Source organism: Strigops habroptila, chromosome 1 (assembly GCF_004027225.2).
Source record: "Strigops habroptila isolate Jane chromosome 1, bStrHab1.2.pri, whole genome shotgun sequence".
NCBI lineage: Eukaryota > Metazoa > Chordata > Aves > Psittaciformes > Psittacidae > Strigops > Strigops habroptila.
In genome coordinates, this window is record NC_044277.2 from 134,019,269 (window position 1) to 134,038,754 (window position 19,486).

The following is a 19,486-nucleotide window of genomic DNA, read 5'->3' on the forward strand; positions in this document are numbered from 1 at the left end:
AACCATTTGTTACAAAGACAAGACAAAATGCATCAACAAAGGGAAAAAAAACCAATCAACCTACAGAATCAAGGCTGGCAAGCAGCCTCCTAAACCGAGTTGTGCTGAGCAGAGTAAAATCAATAACCACACTGGAAGGAACAAGGGACCTCACAAAGATGCGGTGTGAGACTAACCCCAGCAAAGGGGGCAGAGGTCTCATCCAAACAGATGACTTGTGGCAGTATCTGAGTGAAGACGGAGAAAGCCTGTGCCAGCATCTGGAGCAACGTACTGGCTATTCCCAACGAATGGAGCTGGGTGGGTGGAGGACCCGAATTCATGGAAATCATAACCAAGGCGTAAAGGCTTATCATGAGACAAATCACTAATACTGGAAAAATGTGCAAAGCTTGGGTTTGTTTTTCTTTTAAAAAGTCCTTAAAAATTAAACTACATGGAAAGCTGAACATTATTTTTGTTGTAATAAAACCAATATATTCTTAAATACACACCTAAGCTTTACTTTCAATCTCAGGATATGTAAGTCGACATATATGGCACATAACACTCCACTATAAGGGTAATGGTTTTAAACCAACAGAGGGTAGATTTAGATGAGCTCTTAGTCAGAAGTTCTTCCCTGTGAGGGTGATGAGGCTCTGGCACAGGGTGCCCAGAGAAGCTGTGGCTGCCCCATCCCTGGCAGTGTTCAAGGCCAGGTTGGACATAGGGGCTTGGAGCAACCTGGTCTAGTGGAAGGTGTCCCTGCCCGTGGCAGGGGGTTGGAACTGGATAAGCTTTAAGGTTCCTTCCAACCCAAACCACTCTGTGATTCTATGATCTTTTACATCAGCTCAGAGTTTGTAGTACTAAATTATGCTAAAGACTGTTTCAACACAGCACAAACATGTAGCTTATTTAAGATGATTACATTTAAAATAAGGAAGGACAACAAATTCTCCCAAAGACATTCCTGGATATCTCAGAAGCTAGAAGAGGGAAGAACAGACATCCATCTACTGTTCCAAAATCCTTGTGATAATTTGTTTATAGCTGCACCAGGCCTGAGAAACATTAAACGTACAATTAATTTTTTCTCCTTCTAATTTTATGCCTTCGTCTTTTAGTTGGAAAAATTGTTCACCATCTTTAAAAAAAAAAAAAAAGGAAGAAAGAAGGAAAAGAAGAAATAAACCAACCTATGTTGATTTACTTCATCTTCTAACTTTTTTGTTGGTAAAATCAGACACGTTATTGCAGAGCATTCTGCAGGTTATATTAATAGCATTTACAATTCCCAGTAGGTTCAGCAGCAGCCGATATTCACAAAGATGTCTGCCCCCAGTAATCACAGTTCACACGTAGGCACATTAACATAAACCAAACACCATTAATATATATGTCCAGCTGTGAGCAGAGTTGATTTGAGGGGAGGAGAGGATGTGAGGGGGTAGGAGGATGCTATAACCACAGCACTTCCTCAGTGACTACCTATTTACCAGGGACTACCACTCAGAGGAGCTTCACAGGCAAATGAAGCAGTAACTAAAGCTGTTTCATTATGAACTGGCAGAACTGTCAGAGATCACAGCAAAAGTATTACACCATTTTTAAATAGAAGTAGATTCAAAAATAGATTTAAGAGCACTCCTGCTGTTGGATCCTACTTAATGATTTGCTATTCAGAAAAAAGCTTTGAGCCAGAACAGCTCCCTAGTATAAAACAAGAGGTGAAATAATAAATCCACAAGCCTGGATAATCTTGAATATATGAAGCATCGCAAATGACCTAAGTGAAAACACGTGCTGATCCTCTGATGTGCACACCACTAGTAAAAATGAAAAATTATGAAGGCAGAAGAGGAGTAAGATACCTCTAGAGATTCCAGAAACCTTTACCTACATGTTATTTCAGTGTGCGCACATTGCTTCAAACCATAACTGCATATACAAGAAGTCATTATCAACTTGAAAATTTCTTATTATATACCTGGGGTTGACACAGAGTTTAAAAAAACACAAACAAAAATAACACTACTACACTCAGACACCATTTTTACAGTCCTCAATTTAATTTTTACTACTCTAAGTGCTTCAGAAAGAATTTCAGTTAGAAAATTCGGGAAGAAAGGAAAGCAAGTAGAAGATGAATTTTGATCTGACTTAACATTAAAACGACAGATAAAAAGGTAGACAATAGCATTGCTTCTTAGGCTGAGGGAACAAATCTTTTAACACTATTTCACACATCTTTTAGCAAGGTAATTATCTGGATAAAAATAAGGAAGCGTGCCATGAGTCACAGCAGTTCAGATGTGAATCAATCCATCAAGAAAGTTCACAACCAGGACAGATTTTTTTTTTTTTTAGAAGCTACAGCTACTTTTCAGAAACATTGTACTTTAATAAGGCCAGAAAAGAGTAATGCTTTCCAATCTGAACAGATGCTTGTCACATTCAAAGAGGAGATTATAATTCAAGAATTGATGTTCACACATGTTAAAATCAAAGAAGAAAACAGAGGTTCGGAGCTATTTGAGTCCATGTTTGTCCACAGTAGGTTACTTCTCAAAGGTCACAGTTTGGCTTCACAGAAACCTCAGTGCTTGAAACACAAGAGAACTGAAGAGTTAAAACCCCTCAGGTTACTACTATGGAACAGTGACTTTCTGGTACATAGCTGTCACATGTTTTACAACAGCCACTGGAAAACAACAGTTAAGATGGTTATTGGGTAGAGAGGAAAGCATTACATACTTTAGCTATCTGCCAAGGAGCAAAGATTAGACTTGATCAATCGTACTTATATGACAGCAGGGTGGCAGTTGCTGAGGGAATCTTGTACCAGCTGTATCACCTTTAAGAACTTTAATTCTTCATTGAATTTAATTAATGGAGTTTAACCACCACAATTTTATTTCCATATATCTGAATTTTAACATTTCCAGTCAACCTATTATGAGGGTGGGAAAAACAGGGAGGTTAGGAGCATTTTAGAAAATACTATGAACCTACACATCCATCAGAAAGAAAGACAAAACATAAATCCTATTTCAAATAAAAAATATGCATTTGTGAAATGAAATTAAGTGATAGGCATAAAAAGAATGTCTACTGGAAACATTCAGCTCATGCATTAACAGGAACAAATCATCACAGGTAAAAACCTGCTTGGAGTTTCCTACCCCCCAAAAGGAAAGTAATACATCTCAAAAGACTATCTTTAGAGTAATTTTTGAAAGCAAAAATAAAGTGCATCCAAATGGCCCCACTGAATCTTTAATGAGAAAGTGATGTAACACATATGGAATAACAGTGCATGTGGTCATTTCTCTACTACCAGGGCCACCAACCCAAGCAGCAGTTGTCATCTTAATCCTATTGACTATGTCTTCAAAAGGCGATTTAAAAAATAGACAGAAAACCACAGCAAATTATATGGAATAAGCAGTTCTTTGAATAGACTTATGAGTATGCAATTTCACATAAACCTTTCCAGAGCTGCTGATGCACATGGATTTTTGTTGTCATACCAGCCTCCAGGCTATTGTTACAGGACAAAAACATGGCTTTAAGGTGGGACACATCAACTATTTCTCTCAGAACAGAGGTGTTAACTGTCAAGCTTTTGACATGGCTCAATGATCTATAGCTTTTATTTCCCCAAAATGCAAGCTCTAAAAGAGAACTGGCCAGCAGGCTCTGAGGCACAATTTTAGCATATGGATGTAGCAGCACTTCACCTTACAAGAGGCCCAAATCAGCCAGTGACAGGTCAGAGATACGAGCAAAAAGTGTGATTTGCATTTTACAGCTCAGTGTGGTTCCATGGGAAACGCAGAGGATACATTCACACACTTCAGGACCTCCTCCAGGGAAGAACCCAGTTGCTTGGACAGGATATAGAGCCCAACAGCCAGACACCTCTTTCACCTGCACTCTGTCAATTACTTAAATTGCATCAGTGCAAGAGCAAAGTTGGCATTGTTACCTGCCATGCAGAAGTGGCATAGCTGACTCTGCTGCATTAATACAGCCTGCAAAGGGGGCAAAGTCAGGTGCCAGGAGCCAGTCATCTTCTCTATCTGGTCAGAAGACTGCTGTGCATATGGGCACAACTTTTAAGCTCAGCAGGACGGGTCACTACAGGAAAAAAGGGGGGTTTGCAGGGCAAATTAAGGCGTAAAAGAAGATTTTAAAAAAAATTATTAAATTTCACAGACAATGGAATACCGAAAGGGGTGTGAAAATGACAGGTTAACTGTTAGAGCTAAACCCACCTGTATGGTAGACGCAGACATTCCCACAAAAATCATTCCCAAGTAAAGCCACCTACTTAAAGCTGATCACTTAAACCAAATCAAGATCTTATTTATTTATAGCTAAAGTGTCATTACACTGACTAAACAGAATTCACTTCCAAAGTACTTATGGTTACCTCCAAATACCTGGGTGCAGTGCCCTTTAAAATAAATAAAACAAGGCAGATTTTTCTTTGACAGACAAGAACCCAAGGAGAATGGTGCCACACGGAAACGTAATGTTTTTCACTTCTTCAGGGGTGACGAGGATAGGGGTCAGATGGGAAAAGGTCGGGGAAAGACAATCTTCCAAACGCAGAACCAAAGAGTGATGTGCACTTAACGGGATGTGATCCAAAACAACCAAAATCAGGATAAAAGAACCACCCTATAAAATAATATTCCAGCAAACATACCACATCTCTCCACAGCAGTGAAGCAGTGCTGCGGCAGTTTCTCTGCCCTCAGTCCCAGGCTCTTTAAACCCCTCCACACAGGGAGGAGACAAGCAAGCTACCACTAAATCCTTGGGAAGAATACACCTTCCAACCAGACGTACCCCTCCTCAGAACAGAGAGCTGACTGCTTTACTAACACTTTTTAAGCTAATTTCTACCTGTATTTAGATGAAGGGCAGACGCAGTCAAATCAAAGTAAATTACCTTGGTTTCTATTTTTGCTCTTTGGATGCATTTACATAGCACGCAATAATCTTTACAACGCATTAATTACTTCACTTTTATTACATTTGCTATACTTAAATGTATGATTTTTTCAGGGCATTTGATATAACCAGAAAATAACAAAAAATGTCTGAAGTTGGCTTAACTACACGGACAGTTACTGAACTGAATCAATCACTTGGGGCTGGTCACAAAGTCTGTCAAAATTTCAGGATAAGTACAACTGTGTCAGACTTCATAAGAGAAGCTTTTCTTTTCCCCAGCTTCTTCTGGTTTTCAACACTGAACAAATCAAGTAAGAGGAGTAATTGTAAAGAAAATACCATTTGATCCAAAAGAGGCTACTGTTGTCTAATGCCACTTTCAAGCAATGAACTTTCACAAACTCGTTCCAAGTGCTTAGCTCACGACTTCCGTCCATGCCTGTGAAGTTGTTCAAATGTAATCCTTTGGCAACAAATACATACACTATTTAAGCACGTTTTTAAAATTTTTCGTATGCAAGTAGATGGTATACTTAGATCTTAACAAGTTATATTCATATATTTCCCTAATGTAACTTCTAAATTTGAAATTTCCTTGTCCTGTTCTCTACATCTCGAGCTGAACATTCCCTCAAAGTTCCCACAATCCACGCCAATAAACCACACTGAAAATAGATTAACCTTTTGTCTAGTCTTATCACTAAGAACTTTTGTACAAAATAATACAAAAAGCACAACAGAAAGTACTGCATATCTCTCATAATTTAGAGAACATTAAGTACTGAATAGCAAGAAAATTACCATAAATGTCACGTAATTCACAGTACTGAACCTGATTTTTAAACACTAATAGCCACAGGTGTTCTTAGAACTTTACACACTTTTAATAGCTTTCATTTACTTCAGCATAGCTGAATAAGATTCTGCTATCATGTCATACTCCCTCCTCTTACACAGGAAAGCTAGAATTGGATACTTAGGTAAGCTTTCTTAAATATCAAATCACTTTTTTAATTAACACTTTAAAAAATAATTCTTCATTAAATGTTTGTCAGTCTGGTGTCACATGTGTGCCTCCCCTACCACTGCATTCCATTTGTTTGGTTTACACTTTTCTGTCCCCTATGTGGGCTTTGACACCTACTAGGACCAGCACTAATACTATTATTCTCCAGTCACCTGCTCTACAGCCCACAGCAGAGACAGATGACCTACTCATGGAGCAGCCCCTGAAAGACTAAGATTTTTAAGCAAATACATAAAAAATAAAAATCAAAAATGGTGTTGAGGAGCAGTTTCAAGAGCAAGCCAAGCAGAGGCTGTAACCTGACTTTCACTGAGTCTTCCCAGCTTCTAAAAAAGCAATTATGAAGGCTAAGGGCTTTCACTTAACCCTTTTGTATTCTTTACTTTTTAACTAAAACTAGTTATAACAACAATATCTCGTAATAAACATACAGGTGATACGTATACAACTATTTGGTGAAGACTGTTCAGTGCAATTTTATTATACCTTTACTTTCCAAGATAATTATTCCCAGTGCAGTCTTACAGCCAAAAGACATTTAAAGCAAACAACAAAAAAACCAAAACAAAACACCCAAGCTTTGTAGTTTTATCATTGGTTATTGCAGAAAATTAAACCAGAGGCAAATGCATGAATACCTTCAATCATAACCCACTGATTTGAACAGCTTTGCAGCAGGGTCAAACTGGGAAACAGAATTAAGTAAGGAAGTCCATCTTGATAAGGTTTTCATTAATGGTGATTTGAAATGCTATCTTTTCCAGCTGCTGATGAAAATACTTGCACAGCCAACGTGCTTATGTTGTGGCATCAATACAACCATACTAGGTGATACGTGGAATATAAAACACTAAGTTCAACTACTGTTTTATAATTCAACTTCTCATAGAGCAGAGATGAAATATTTTCTTCCATTACAGAAGACTTCCACTGATTCTTAGGCTGACATGCTTCATTAATTATTGTTTGTAGAGAAGTGATTAATTACTATTTTAGTTTATTCCAACTTAGCAGTTTTTCTATGAGTGCATTTTCTTACTAGATATTTCCATGCCCCAAGCATGTATCTTTCTGCAGGGAGATAGAGGGATCACTAGTCACAACAGGCATGACTCCAAGCCGTCACTGGATGGTCTCCAAGAATTGGAGCTGCACACACAGAAGCATACAAGGGAGTTAAGAAGTTGAAGGGCTCTCTGTCCATACATGTCTGTCTGAGGGAAAAGGCTGCAGCAAGTTCAGACTACTTTTGCCATACAGTTTTCAGTTAACTGGACTACCTGAACATGATCTTGTATTTTCACTGTAACCTCTCGAAAACAGACAAAGGGAAGAAAAAGTCTTTCTGATGTCATTTTCAGAGCTCTAATGTAAAACTACGAGTAGTAGAGCATGTTATCAGCCTAATAAGGGAGAAAAAAAGAGACTTTAAAATGCTGCAATAAAGCTGGCATGCAGTTGTCATATGGGAGATTGGAAAAAGCTGAGGGTCCTGAAAGGCAGCACATGTGGTAAACAAGTATGTTACAAGAGAACTTTTCTTGTTTCAGTGTTTTCACAGTCAGTGTAAGTCAACACAAGATGTTATAAATAGAAGCAGGCATCCTTAAGACCCTAGGTTCTCTCACAATTGAAGAGGAACCACACTCAAACCCCAAAACAATCGAGAACCAGACAACAAAATCAAGCACACTGCTGATTTTCAAAACACATTCTAAGAAGTTCCAGGCCAAGAGCATTAAAGCTACTTTCCCAGGGAGGTTCAAGGCAGACCACAATCAAGTTCCTCCATTCATCCTCCAGCCCCCAAACCAAAGGACACTCAGAGAAGACACCCCTTGACTGCTGTTACAAAGGAAGACATTAGAGTAAGTTTATCTGAGCCGAAACACTCTAGTTCCTACTTAGGAAAACTTTCAAGGAATAACTTTGCAGTCCTTTGCTAACCTAAATAATTTGTCAGTCCTCTCCCTTTTCATCACTTTGCAGAAGAAAAGAATGAGTGACTGCTTAAGCTCAGCTGCAATCAAGTATCAAACCATGGCCTCAGGCAGGAGACTAGAAGCCAGCGAGTTTCAATCATTATTGTTAGAAACTTTGCAAATGAAAAAATATAACCCAAGAAGCAGCATGTCATTAAACTCCATTCTAAAACTGTGAAACTCCTACCCTTTCATGAAAATGTACTTATCCACTGACTTCAAAGATTGAGGTTCATTCAGGCAATGTACTTACTCCATTTCTCACATACAGTCCTACCCTAGTCCCTACCAGAAATACATCAGCATTCAGTAGTTCACATATCTGTATTTCCTTCTCCTATCTGTCAGTTGAAAATGTTGGCCTTCACTGTGGTAGAGAATTTCCAAGTCACATAATTAGCACCACTTTGGCTGTTAATTAACCTCATAAAAGAAGAACAGAATAACAAGAAAAATGTATCTTGATGTACTGAACCTTTCTTGTTACAGGTCATTTTCATTGTTTCTTACCTAACAAAAAACCATGACAGAGCAAATACACACCAAAGCAATTGCCACCTCACTTCTGCAACCACACCGTAACAGTATGCAAACTAAGAACCTGGCATTTTGAACAGGCATCCTGTGATGATTCATTGCTTCACAGCCATGCTACATGTCACTGCACTCTACACAAGACTAGGTCATGAAATCTTGAGGTCAAATGACACCATTCTAACAATCCCTTCTTTCTTGAAATATTCATCCTACTTTTACAAGCTACTTTTCCCCAAAGTAAGTGGCGTCAGGCAACATAACGTAAGCACTAGTGGACACTGTAGTCATCATCTATAAAAAAAAAGGGATATGGGGCTTTTGTGAACATGCCTAAAACACATGTACTTCAGTAGAGGCAGTCAGGGCTCCCACAGTGCAGAAGCCTCAACTCCAGCAGGCATTTCCAAGATCTTTTCTGCAGACACGTTCATTCTCTTTGGGTTCAGTTAACTGTGCTACCACAAGACCGAGCTTCAGGCCTAGAAGATTTATTTCTGCTTGTGGTCATTCAGGAAGCAAAGAGCCAATTTTCTGTAGAACTTTCTCCAGAACGACAGTTCCAGAATGACTTTGCAACACCTCCAACCAGCATGGAGAAGAGCACTGCTAATACCAGTATGGCAAGCTTCCAGGAAAGGGGAGCTGAACTTCTCCTCTGACAGTCTCCACAGACACCACTGGCATTGCTATTCCTCCTGTCATTCAAACAGATACTATTTCTTTGGCTTATGTAAGTTCCAGAGAAGAACTTTATAGAAGGAAACGCACCTCACTGCTCCCCCATGTAAGGGATTGGATGTCAAGACAGGAAACCAGTGTGATACCCTAAATACTTACGGTATTTTCTACAGCCACTGCAACAGCAAAGGAGACTTTCAGAGCAAGCTTAGGTTGAAATACAAAGATGTAATCAACAGTTTTTTAACTCATGCCTATTTTTCTGCGAAATTCTTATACTTGTGGGCACGGAGTCACAAACCGTGGTACTTCTACTTTGATGCTAATAGTCATTCTTAGTTATTCCTTAATTATGTATGCAATAAGTTTAATATTTTAATGATTACTAACGCAGTTTTAGCACATATGCAGAACATTGGAAGAATTTTATGAACCTTCAGGTGAGGAAACCTCATAACTAATGTGTTCAAATGCAAACTGTGAAAAATACTGCCTTTTTTTAAGCAATTATGGCTTGTTAAATGTTGTGAGTCTTCAAAAAAAAAAAACCGAAAAAAAAAACAAAAAGCCAATTGACAATGTGCAAAGTCAAAGCCCTCTCAAATATAACAAGTGTGGCTGCATGCAGCTATATTTGCCCTTCCAAGATGTACCTGACCAAAAAACATTTTTTGCATCTCTGGGTGTAGAAAAACCACAGAAGGCACTCTCTCCCCTATATTATTCAGAGTGTTAGTTTAAGATTATAGATGCTGGGAGAGTCCCCTTCCTGTGCTGTAGAGAGGTACATTGGGTAAAGAAAAAAAAAACCAGGAACCAATGTCTTGAAGTAATTGCAAACAGAGCTCCATAGGGTAGCTGGCTACCGATTGGTTTTTGGATGATCCTTCACTATGAAGCTCTAAAGTTCATCAGAAGAAGAGGTTTGATGTTCACAGATACATACAACCTGCGATATCCTAACCATTTTTGTCCTTCTCCTTCTCACTCCAGTGATTTATAGATCCCTTCTTCATTTTTCTTCTGCTCTTGTTATGAAGACCTTCACAGAACTCCTCTTTGAGCTCCTTTCTTCTGAAGTAGATTAACTTGACTATGTACATCCCTGACTGCAAAAATTATAATTTGTTAAGCTTATGGTAAAAAGAAGAACAGACAAATGTCTATGGACAAGTAATAAAATGTTAGTTATTCTTTACTTGGAAAGTTCTATTTCAATAGACTTCTCAGTCTGCAATCCAAGTAGTGTTAGATAATAATCTTTAAATGGCTGTGTGCTTGTGGAGGGAAAGAAACAGAAAACATTGCATCATGGGGTAGAAGTGGAATAAAAAAAATGATGAGCTGAGTGGCTACTATAGGATCAGGAACAATGCAGGACATTAGCAGCACTTGCAACCTTTTGGGTGACAGAGAAGTGAGGAAAAAGTGTTCTTCTACAAGTCCTCCTTAATACGGAAAATTACCTCCCCCAGAATGAAAGAACACTATTTAAAAAAAAAAAAAAAAAAGGCAACAGATACAGCAGAGCTGTAAAACAAAATACTGCTCCTGGAACTGAGACAGCAGCAAAAGAAATTAAAGCTATCAGGCAGTACCAATACATGGTTCTAATTTGGCAAAGAGACTGCACAACAACACATTAGTAAGCATATGACCTCTTTCTATTGATCTTGTTTTAGCAAACATTAGCAAGAACCGAACAGAACTCTGTAGTTATAAAGGAACTGAGGCAAAGGGTAGAGAATTCCATTAACATGCTATATCTGAAGTGTCCTTGTACCATGACTTGGGATGTTTCACTAATTCAAAGCAATGAGTAATAATGTAACCAGAAAAATAATGTTAGCATTTTGTTTTTCTTCACCTGCTTATTTTATGTGTGCTCTGCCTTCATTTTAGCCTACCAATACCACTTTGTGGGGTGACGCTGGTGAGAGAATGAAGTATTTGCAGAGGCAGAGTAAAAGCAACAGACACCACACAGATCTGAGACAGGAAAGAGACATGAACGCTCAGGATGAAAAGAAAGGCGTTGCATAGACTACCTGCCCACTATCATGAGCAATGGACAGAAGAAGCAGATGACCTAAATAAAGGGCATGGAAGGAGAGAATACCAATTACCCCTAACATTATACAAAACTGTGTCTGCAGCCATAGATTTAAATGACTGCATTATGCATTAGATACAGATTATGTTAGTATATAAATAACTACAGAACTTCCTGAAAGGAAGGTTTGGTTTGTTATTTTTTTTTTTCTTCCCAGCTTAGCTGTCTATGACTCAAATAAATCCTTCAGCTATAAACTAGGTAGATACTTGGTCTCTTGTGCTGCCTGCTGCTGGATGACCACGTTCCTGAACGGAAGGTCCGACCTCCTCCCTGTTAAAAGGTACCAGTACAGATAGAGCTATCAAGATGTACAGGACAAACAGTAAAATTCTGAAACAAAACACTGAATTCTTCATGATTGCTAGAATTTCTGTAAGCATTAAAACGGCTCATTTTGGCCTCAATGCTTTAAATACTGCAATTTCATTCTCATTTTGTCATGCTGACTAGAATCTTGCCTGTGCCCCCTTCTCTTCCTTCCTTAAGGTAATGTTATCTTCACTTCCTGAAGTAAACAAATAAATAAATAAATAATGCAATGTACCCATGTTTTCTTCTCTGCATGGGATGGAAGTACAGGATTTTAGCACAAAGTGAGAGTGAACCTCAAGTATAATTGCAGAATGACCAAGAATAACTTAAAAGCAAATGCTCATCAGCTGGAATTAGGAAGTCCATTAAGTAACAGTTTGTTGTTTGAGAATATGGAAACACTAAATATTTAGGATGGCTTCACAATAGTTCAGGATTCGGTCAGAAATAGAGTAACCCATGCAAACAGGCAAAGTTATGTACAAAATCTAACATTCACTAAGTTCTCCTAACATGAGTCAGTTTATAATTAAGAGGCATTCTTTCCTACTTCTTTCCCCTCCATCCCCATAACAACATAAGCTTAAGCAAAGTGTTAGAATAGGTAGACCTTTGCTTTATACTTCTCAAATTCAAATATAGTTCCAGTAATTTTGTGAGAAAAACATTCATGGGTTCAAGCTGTCCTAAATAGGGAGGCTTTAGTCATGTAAACAGTCTATTTACTAGTATAGTCCACCCAATTCATATACACACATTAGTGTAGAAATAATCAATGAAAATCTAAGGTTATATTCAATTCACAGTAAAGAGCATCTCAGTATTAGGGAAGACATTCGGTGCTTCAGCTAACAAGTAGTTCCTCAACCTACAAGGATGCTAAGGACCAACTATTTTGCCCCTGTTTCATTTGCATATCACTGCTGGTGCTTCCTCTTTAACTCTCTGCACTCACCCAGGTGGCTGCCAGTCTCACCTCCCTTTCTGTCCCAACTACTCGGTCCCTTCACTCTTGCCTTAGCTCTAGGTTTGTGCTGAAATGGGTCAGTGCTGTACAATTCATCAACACCTGAGCAATCACAACTGAATTAACATGGTTAAACTGGTATATACCCACCCCTTGACACTGTCATTACAAAGGACAGGAAGAATAACATTCCCTGAAATTTCTGAGCTTAAATATTAAGATTCTGTCCTCATCTGCACAAAGCATAACACCAAGACACCTCATTCCAGATTCATCGCCAAATGCTAGATTAGAACTTGTCCTCCACCCCCAACAACAAAGGAAAGCAACCCCCCCAACACTCAGCATTGTAAGCTTGCTCCCAGCACTCAGCGATGGGCTGCTTTGTTTATTTTTTTATTGACGTGAAGTGTTTTGTGATTTGTATTATGATACAGGTTATTTAAACAAACATTATAAATAACTTTGAAACAGTCACTCGCTGTAACTAAGGCAACAAGTCTCCCACTCCATTTCCAGAAATAGGAATAGAGGACTAGAGGTAAGAACAAAATAAAGAAGTTGGCAGGAGCAAGAAAGCAAATGATCGGGTATTAGCTTGACCTCAGGAAGGCCCAGCTGACTAGAGAGAAATAAAAGGTGCAGCACCCAAGAAGCAAACTAGCTGATAAAAGATGAAGTGGAGGACGTGAAGTGTGTAATACCAAAGATATTTAATTTCAGTCATCTCATTCCACAACCCATTTCAGTGAATGAAAACAGTGACAGAAATTTGGGAATGTAACAATCCACATCAGATAGCAGATTGCTAGTTTAGTCTCAACAACTGTTAGTTTCCTACAGGAATCACCAACTTTCTTGTGGGTGCTAAGGAAGTCTCTCTTTCATAGGCTAGTGCACATTTGCCTAATTTCCTCTGCTTCCCAGTATTTGCTTCGAAGTAATGGTCACAAACCTTCAATGCTATCTACATGAATAGACCTTTATACCCTCACAGAAGGCCACAGAGTTAACAGGATCTGCCTTGAGGATCTGACTGCAGAATCAAGGCTTGCTTTGTTTCTCCCCCCCCTTCCCCCCCCCCCCCCCCTTTTTTTTCTAAAATAGTTTATTTTCTTGACTGAGAAGAACTGCTTGCTCACAAGCCAAAAGTTCCCGAGTTATCATCAGGCAATCTGATCCCCCAAAACGAACACGTGGTAGAACCAGGTTCTCTCAATACATTCTAATGGAAGGGCTGGTAATTACTTTGTACAACAAGATAAATGGATTTCAAGTTACTCAAAGTTGTCCATCAGTTAAAGAAACTTATCTTTTCAGTACATGTCGGTTCTTAGCCTAGGAACATGAGAATTAACAGCAAGACTTAAGGTGTCTCGATAAGTATTATACCTTCCTAATTTATTCATCGTGTATACAGTTAAAACAGATTAGATGAAAATTTTATGAAGAACGTGATGAAAAATACAGAAGAGTGCTTCTCAATTTCAACAAGTTTCCTGATGAAATTTTTTTTTAAAGAACAGTAACTTTAAAGTAATTTCTACCCCAAAAAAACCCAAAGCAACACAAACCCACATCTCATTAGCTTATGTCTGAACAGAATTTGTAGAGCAATACCACATAATTCCATTCCCACCATATCCCTCCCTCATCGAACAGCAGCAATTCCTTTTCATCACCACAGGAGACCATTCCTCCTCTAAGTGTAACAAGGAACTAGTTGGGACATTTATTCTTGGCATGAATTCTAAAAGAATGAACTCTAACGCTGGCAGTAATGAAAATAGCAACCATAGAGGCATTCAGAGCGTTCACTATGACACTGCAAACATTTGTTTAACTGCCAATTGAACAAGATCCATCTTAGCTAAGAGAAAGATATAAATGGGCAATAAAGAAGTCAGTGCTCTTACTGTTCAAGGACTTTCAAGATAAGTGGTCACTCTAATATCCTCATGCAGTTGTTCATATGTCGATCCTTTCCACTCACATCTGACTTTGGGAATAAATGCATTGCCTCAAGCAGAGTCTAACAGTCACACAGAAAAATCCCATACAGATTCCTTTCAAATGTTCATTACTGTGAGCCCTAAGATTTCTTCCTATTACATATTTAAGATACAGAGAAAACAGGAAATGCATAATTAAAACTATGATGTACTGAAAGAGAAAAAATAAAACTTTATCAATTATAATGGCACTGCATCCAATGAGCTTCACCACAAATAGTTACATAGCTGCAAAATTAAAGAAAAAATTCAGCCAGTTTTGATTGGAGCTTCATGTATTTCAACAAAAGCATACTGAAATATAGGCTTACACTAGCCTAAAAGACAACCTGTAGGCACATACACAGACAAGGTTTGTAACAGAGAAGCAACAAATCCCTCTGTTGTTAGGCAATCCAAATTTCACCTACCCACTAAAAAAACCTAAACTGTTGATTACTCGTTAGGTGTAAGAGAGACTAACTCACAACCCTTTCAAGTGAGAATTTACCCGTCCTGGGAAATGGTTAGTGTATCTGGAAACTACAAACAGGAAAAAAACAGAACACATTTAGCCTTTCACAGTTAGCTATGCAGAGTTGAGAGGGCTTCTACACAGGACACCAAGGCATACTGTTACGGAGACTCACAACAACTTACCCCTTTTCTTCTCCACCCCCTCTGCCCTCCCCAAAAAAAAGGCCTGATAAAACATCACTGAACCTTCACCTAAACTTTGCTTTCAACGCAGTTTCTTACAGGAGAGTACCACAGTGTTTCCGGAAGAAGCAAACTTTTACAGCTTCCCTCTCACCTGGCATTTTAGTAGTTAAAGCAGCTTCTGATCTAAATGAACCTGGTATACAAGCACCAATTTATAAAGACAGTAGGAAGGAAAACAAATTGAAGAGCAAATACCTTAATCATAAAGTACACTTACTATACTTTTCATCTCACAATATTTTTCATCTCTACCTTGACTAACTTAACCTTCAGTAGCAGAACTTGCAGATTTGCTTCTTTGTTTTTAAACATTTCTGTCCAACGTTGCACAACAAACCACGAGCAACAAGAGCAGAATACAGCTTCTATTTGAATGATTGCTCTTTCTATGCCAGTTAGTTTGTTGAGAATTACAGGTAGCAACTTCGCTCAATACAGTTCAATTTAGCTTCAAAAGCAATTTTTGCAAATACAACTTATGGAGTTTTTCAATACCTATATACTTTGAGAGCAAACATAAGTCACTTCGGATAGTGCAATGTACACCTTGGATTATTTCAAAACTCTGAAAGATACTCCTACCCCATAGGATTGCAAAGCAATAAGGCTCAAACAGCGTTAACACAAAGTTGTAATTAATGTACCGGCTGGCTGTTTGTTGAACCCAAGGAAAGACCTACTCTTCTCAGTGCATGGAAAACCTTTATTCTGAAAGTCAAGTGTATCAAATCAGCCTCCAAAGACAACCAAATATTTGAGCTTCACAAACGCCTTAAGCATCCACAGGATCAAAGTTTTGTTTATCAGTGCACTAAGTAAATTAAATCAACTGCAAGCGGAACTGGGATTTCACCCTCTGAGCTCACCTAAGAGCCTCAGAGCAGAATGCCTCACCTCACTGTAAGTTCTCAAGCGCTGCTTTTACACCAGCTTGCAGTAACTTCAAAAACTAAACTAAACCAAGTGTAACAAAATATTAAGCTGCTTGTATGCCCTAAGTCTGCCTCTCCTGGGCATAATCCTGACATTGAACTAAGCAACACAGAGCATTTCTACATTACCAAAGAACAAAATCAACAGGTTTCTGTTGATTTTGGAAAAAAATCTTGAGAACTATATTAAAGTAACACTTTATTTAGTAGAATTTTTGTTTCAGAAAGTTATTGATCTGGGTGTTGTAGAAAGGAAACTAGCAAATCACTTCCTACTAGCTGAACAGTTCAACCAACAGAGCAGCCTTTATGCTTGCCCACGAAACCCAGCCATCACCTTAGAGACAGACTCACTATAGGGATTACAAACATACATGACAATTTATTCTAAATGAACACATCACTGTGAAGTAAAGTATATGGTTCAAGCAAACAAGAAGCCTATTTCATGAAATACCAAACACCTCTACTTTCATACAGTACCACAGAGTGGTTTTTATAGTGAGCAGGTAGTATCATAATTTTAGTGCAGCATCTTGTCCTGAAGTCAAGACGTCTCGCAGCATACTGCAGAACACTGACCTGGGGGAATTCTCTGTAGCTAACAAAACTGAGATATTTCATGTTAATATGATTCCTCGTGATTTTTTGCATTCTTAAAGAAAACAATTTTAACAGAATTCAGTTTGTAAGAACAGCTTTATCAAGAAACTGACACTTATCCAGCAGAAATACAGGTGATGCTGAAAATCACTCCCTCTACGAAAGTCTCTTCAAAACCAGCACTCCACTCCCTCCTCTGTCTTCCTTCCCTGCCCCTAGCACAGTCCCTTTAAGTAAAAGAGTATTCCAATTCCAAGTGTATCAATGCACCTTTGCAGGTCCATGAAGTTTCTAAAGATGTCCACCTAATACTTCTGGATTAAAACCTGCGTTACGACAGAAGCCAAAAGCCTCACAGGCATTACTCTGTCAGACCAGTGGTCCCACACAGTGCAGTAGTTCACCTCAGCACCAGTCAACAGCAGGATCCTTCCCAGAAGTTCTAAAACACAGTCCTCTTATGCTAACATATTGATGACGGGGGTTTTTGCAAGTTATTTCGCAATGATTAGTTGCAGAAGAGTTGTATTCCTTGGCTTTAATAGAAGGGCTTTTTTACTAGAAGAGGTGAACAAGTGTCCATTCCTGTGGAGAGCCTCCTGTAGAACAGTAATGAAGCCTAAAACGAAACCTAACCCAAAGACACTATGTGTATTTCAGGTCCATTCATAGATGAGGTTCTAAAATACTACGAGACTTCACGAAGTTTGCATACAATACAGCAGGACATAAAGATCCCTGTCCCATACTGCTAAACGTTTTTTAGAACAAAAATCCCAAGGGACCATGCAACCTGTAAAGAGACAGCCGCAGATGCAGGCTGATGAAAGGACCGGCAGGTAAGGATGGGCCGATACTGATGAGCATAATAAACAGACACAGGATACCAGTTGCCTAATCAAGTTTCTAGGTTGGCTTTTTCCCTGTAGTCCCTTTTTTGGGAGGGTGGGGTCTTGGAGCGTTACAGTCAGTTATGTGGAGTATCAAGGAGACAGCAGCAGGGCGTGTGAGCTTTTACACAGAATTTGGTCTAACCCACGTGAAACCATGAGAAAACACATCTTCTACCAAGCACCTTTCCATAGGCGGCAAACTGGCAGCGCAGACCCTCCCACCTTTGTATCTCGGTACTGCACAGGAGACAATAGTAGGACAGGGGAGCCACCAGAGGAGGACAGGGCAGCCAAGACAAGTATTTTTCATAAGCGGGGATGGAAACCGAAGGAAGAGCCTAGCGAACAAAGAAGGGTGTGATGTGATGAAAGCAACCACTGAAGGCACGAGAAACCTTCTTGTTTTCAGAAGGGGAGCGCGGACTCGGGGAAGGTTTGTCAACACCATGGAGGAGGCAAAACACACGGCAGCCGAACAAAAGATTTTTAAAGGCCTGAAAGGGAAAGGTGGTGCGTGAAGGGGCGAGCAGGCGGCTCTCGGGCACGGGAGACTGCGACCGGCAGCAATGCCTCGGCCCGGCTCCGGATCCCGGAGGAGAGGAGCCGGCTCCCGCTGCCGGGCACGCCGGCTCACATCGCGGCTCCCGAGCCGCCGCAGCCGGGCGGCTCCAGCCCGGTCCCCTCACGCCGGGCAGCCCCTGGGGCCCAGGCTCCCCCAGAGACCTTCCCGTTCCCAGCACACCGGCCCGGGGAGCCCGCAGCCCCCCTCGTCGCCCCTCCCGGGCCTGCCCCGCTCTCCTGGCGGGAGACGCGGCGGGGACCCCGGCCGGGGCAGCCCCGCGCGGGCAGGGCGCCCTCCCTCCGCCCCGGAGCCAGCCCGTCTCGGCGGCGGGCGGGGAACGCAGCGCATGGGGCGGGCGGGCTCCCGCGGCCACCTGTTAGGCCCGATACCTGCGCGGGGCGGCGGCTCCCGCCAGCCCAGCGGGGCCACTAAAGGGGCACCGCCGCCCGCACCGGGAGCACATGGCGGCTGCTGCCGGGCGGGCGCCACCCAGCCCGGTCCCCGGCGGGCCGCGGCAAGCAGCCATGCTGCCCGCCCTGCCCGCCGCCTGTCACACACACACACCGCGGCGAGGAGGGGGCGGGGAAGGGCGCGCAGCCGCCGCGCCCGGCGGCACCGGCAGGGGAGACGAAGGGAGGAGAGGGAGCAGCCGGCGCCGCGCACCCACCTGCTCGCGGAGTTTGAGGAACACCATGGCGAGGCCGCCGCACCGACCCACGGACCCACCGAGCGGCCGCCGCCTCCGGCCGCCGAGGGCTCCGCTCTCCGCGCCGCGCCGCCCCCCCGCCGGCCACGCCCCCCTCCGAGCCCGCCGCGGCCGCCGGCGCCACCCCGTGCCGGGGCCTCGCGCCGAACCCGCGCGGCGCGACCGCCAGGGGCGGAGCCTGCTCTCGCCACGCCTCCCTCCCTGGCCCCGCCCCCTGGCGCCGCGCGCTCCCTGGGAGCTTCCTGAATTAACCGCCCGCCGACATCAAAGGCGCCCGCCCGCGGCCCCTGCCCGCACCACTAAGGGCGGTGCTGATTGGCCCGCAAGAGGAGGGGCGGAGTAAGGGCGGCGCTGATTGGCGGGGCGGGTGAGGCGGGCCGGCAGGGGAGATAACGTGAGGTGGGCGCGGGCGAGCGGCCGCTCCTGGAGGAGCCGGGCCCGGCCGCGGGGAGTCCCGGGACGACGGCGCAGTCTCGCCCGGGGGTTGGCCCGGGGGGGTGTGCAGTC

General features: G+C 41.7%; 1 protein-coding gene across 1 annotated transcript in view; it reads right to left on the minus strand.

The window, feature by feature from the left end:
- The window catches only part of ANKRD28 (ankyrin repeat domain 28), a 119,338-nt gene extending 100,198 nt beyond the window's left edge, over positions 1-19,140 (minus strand). Inside the window, exon 1 of the mRNA XM_030510677.1 lies at positions 18,941-19,140. Within this exon, the coding sequence (XP_030366537.1) occupies positions 18,941-18,967 (27 nt within the window). The 5' untranslated portion in view covers positions 18,968-19,140. The remainder of the gene's footprint in view (positions 1-18,940) is intronic.
- Positions 19,141-19,486: the final 346 nt, after the last annotated feature.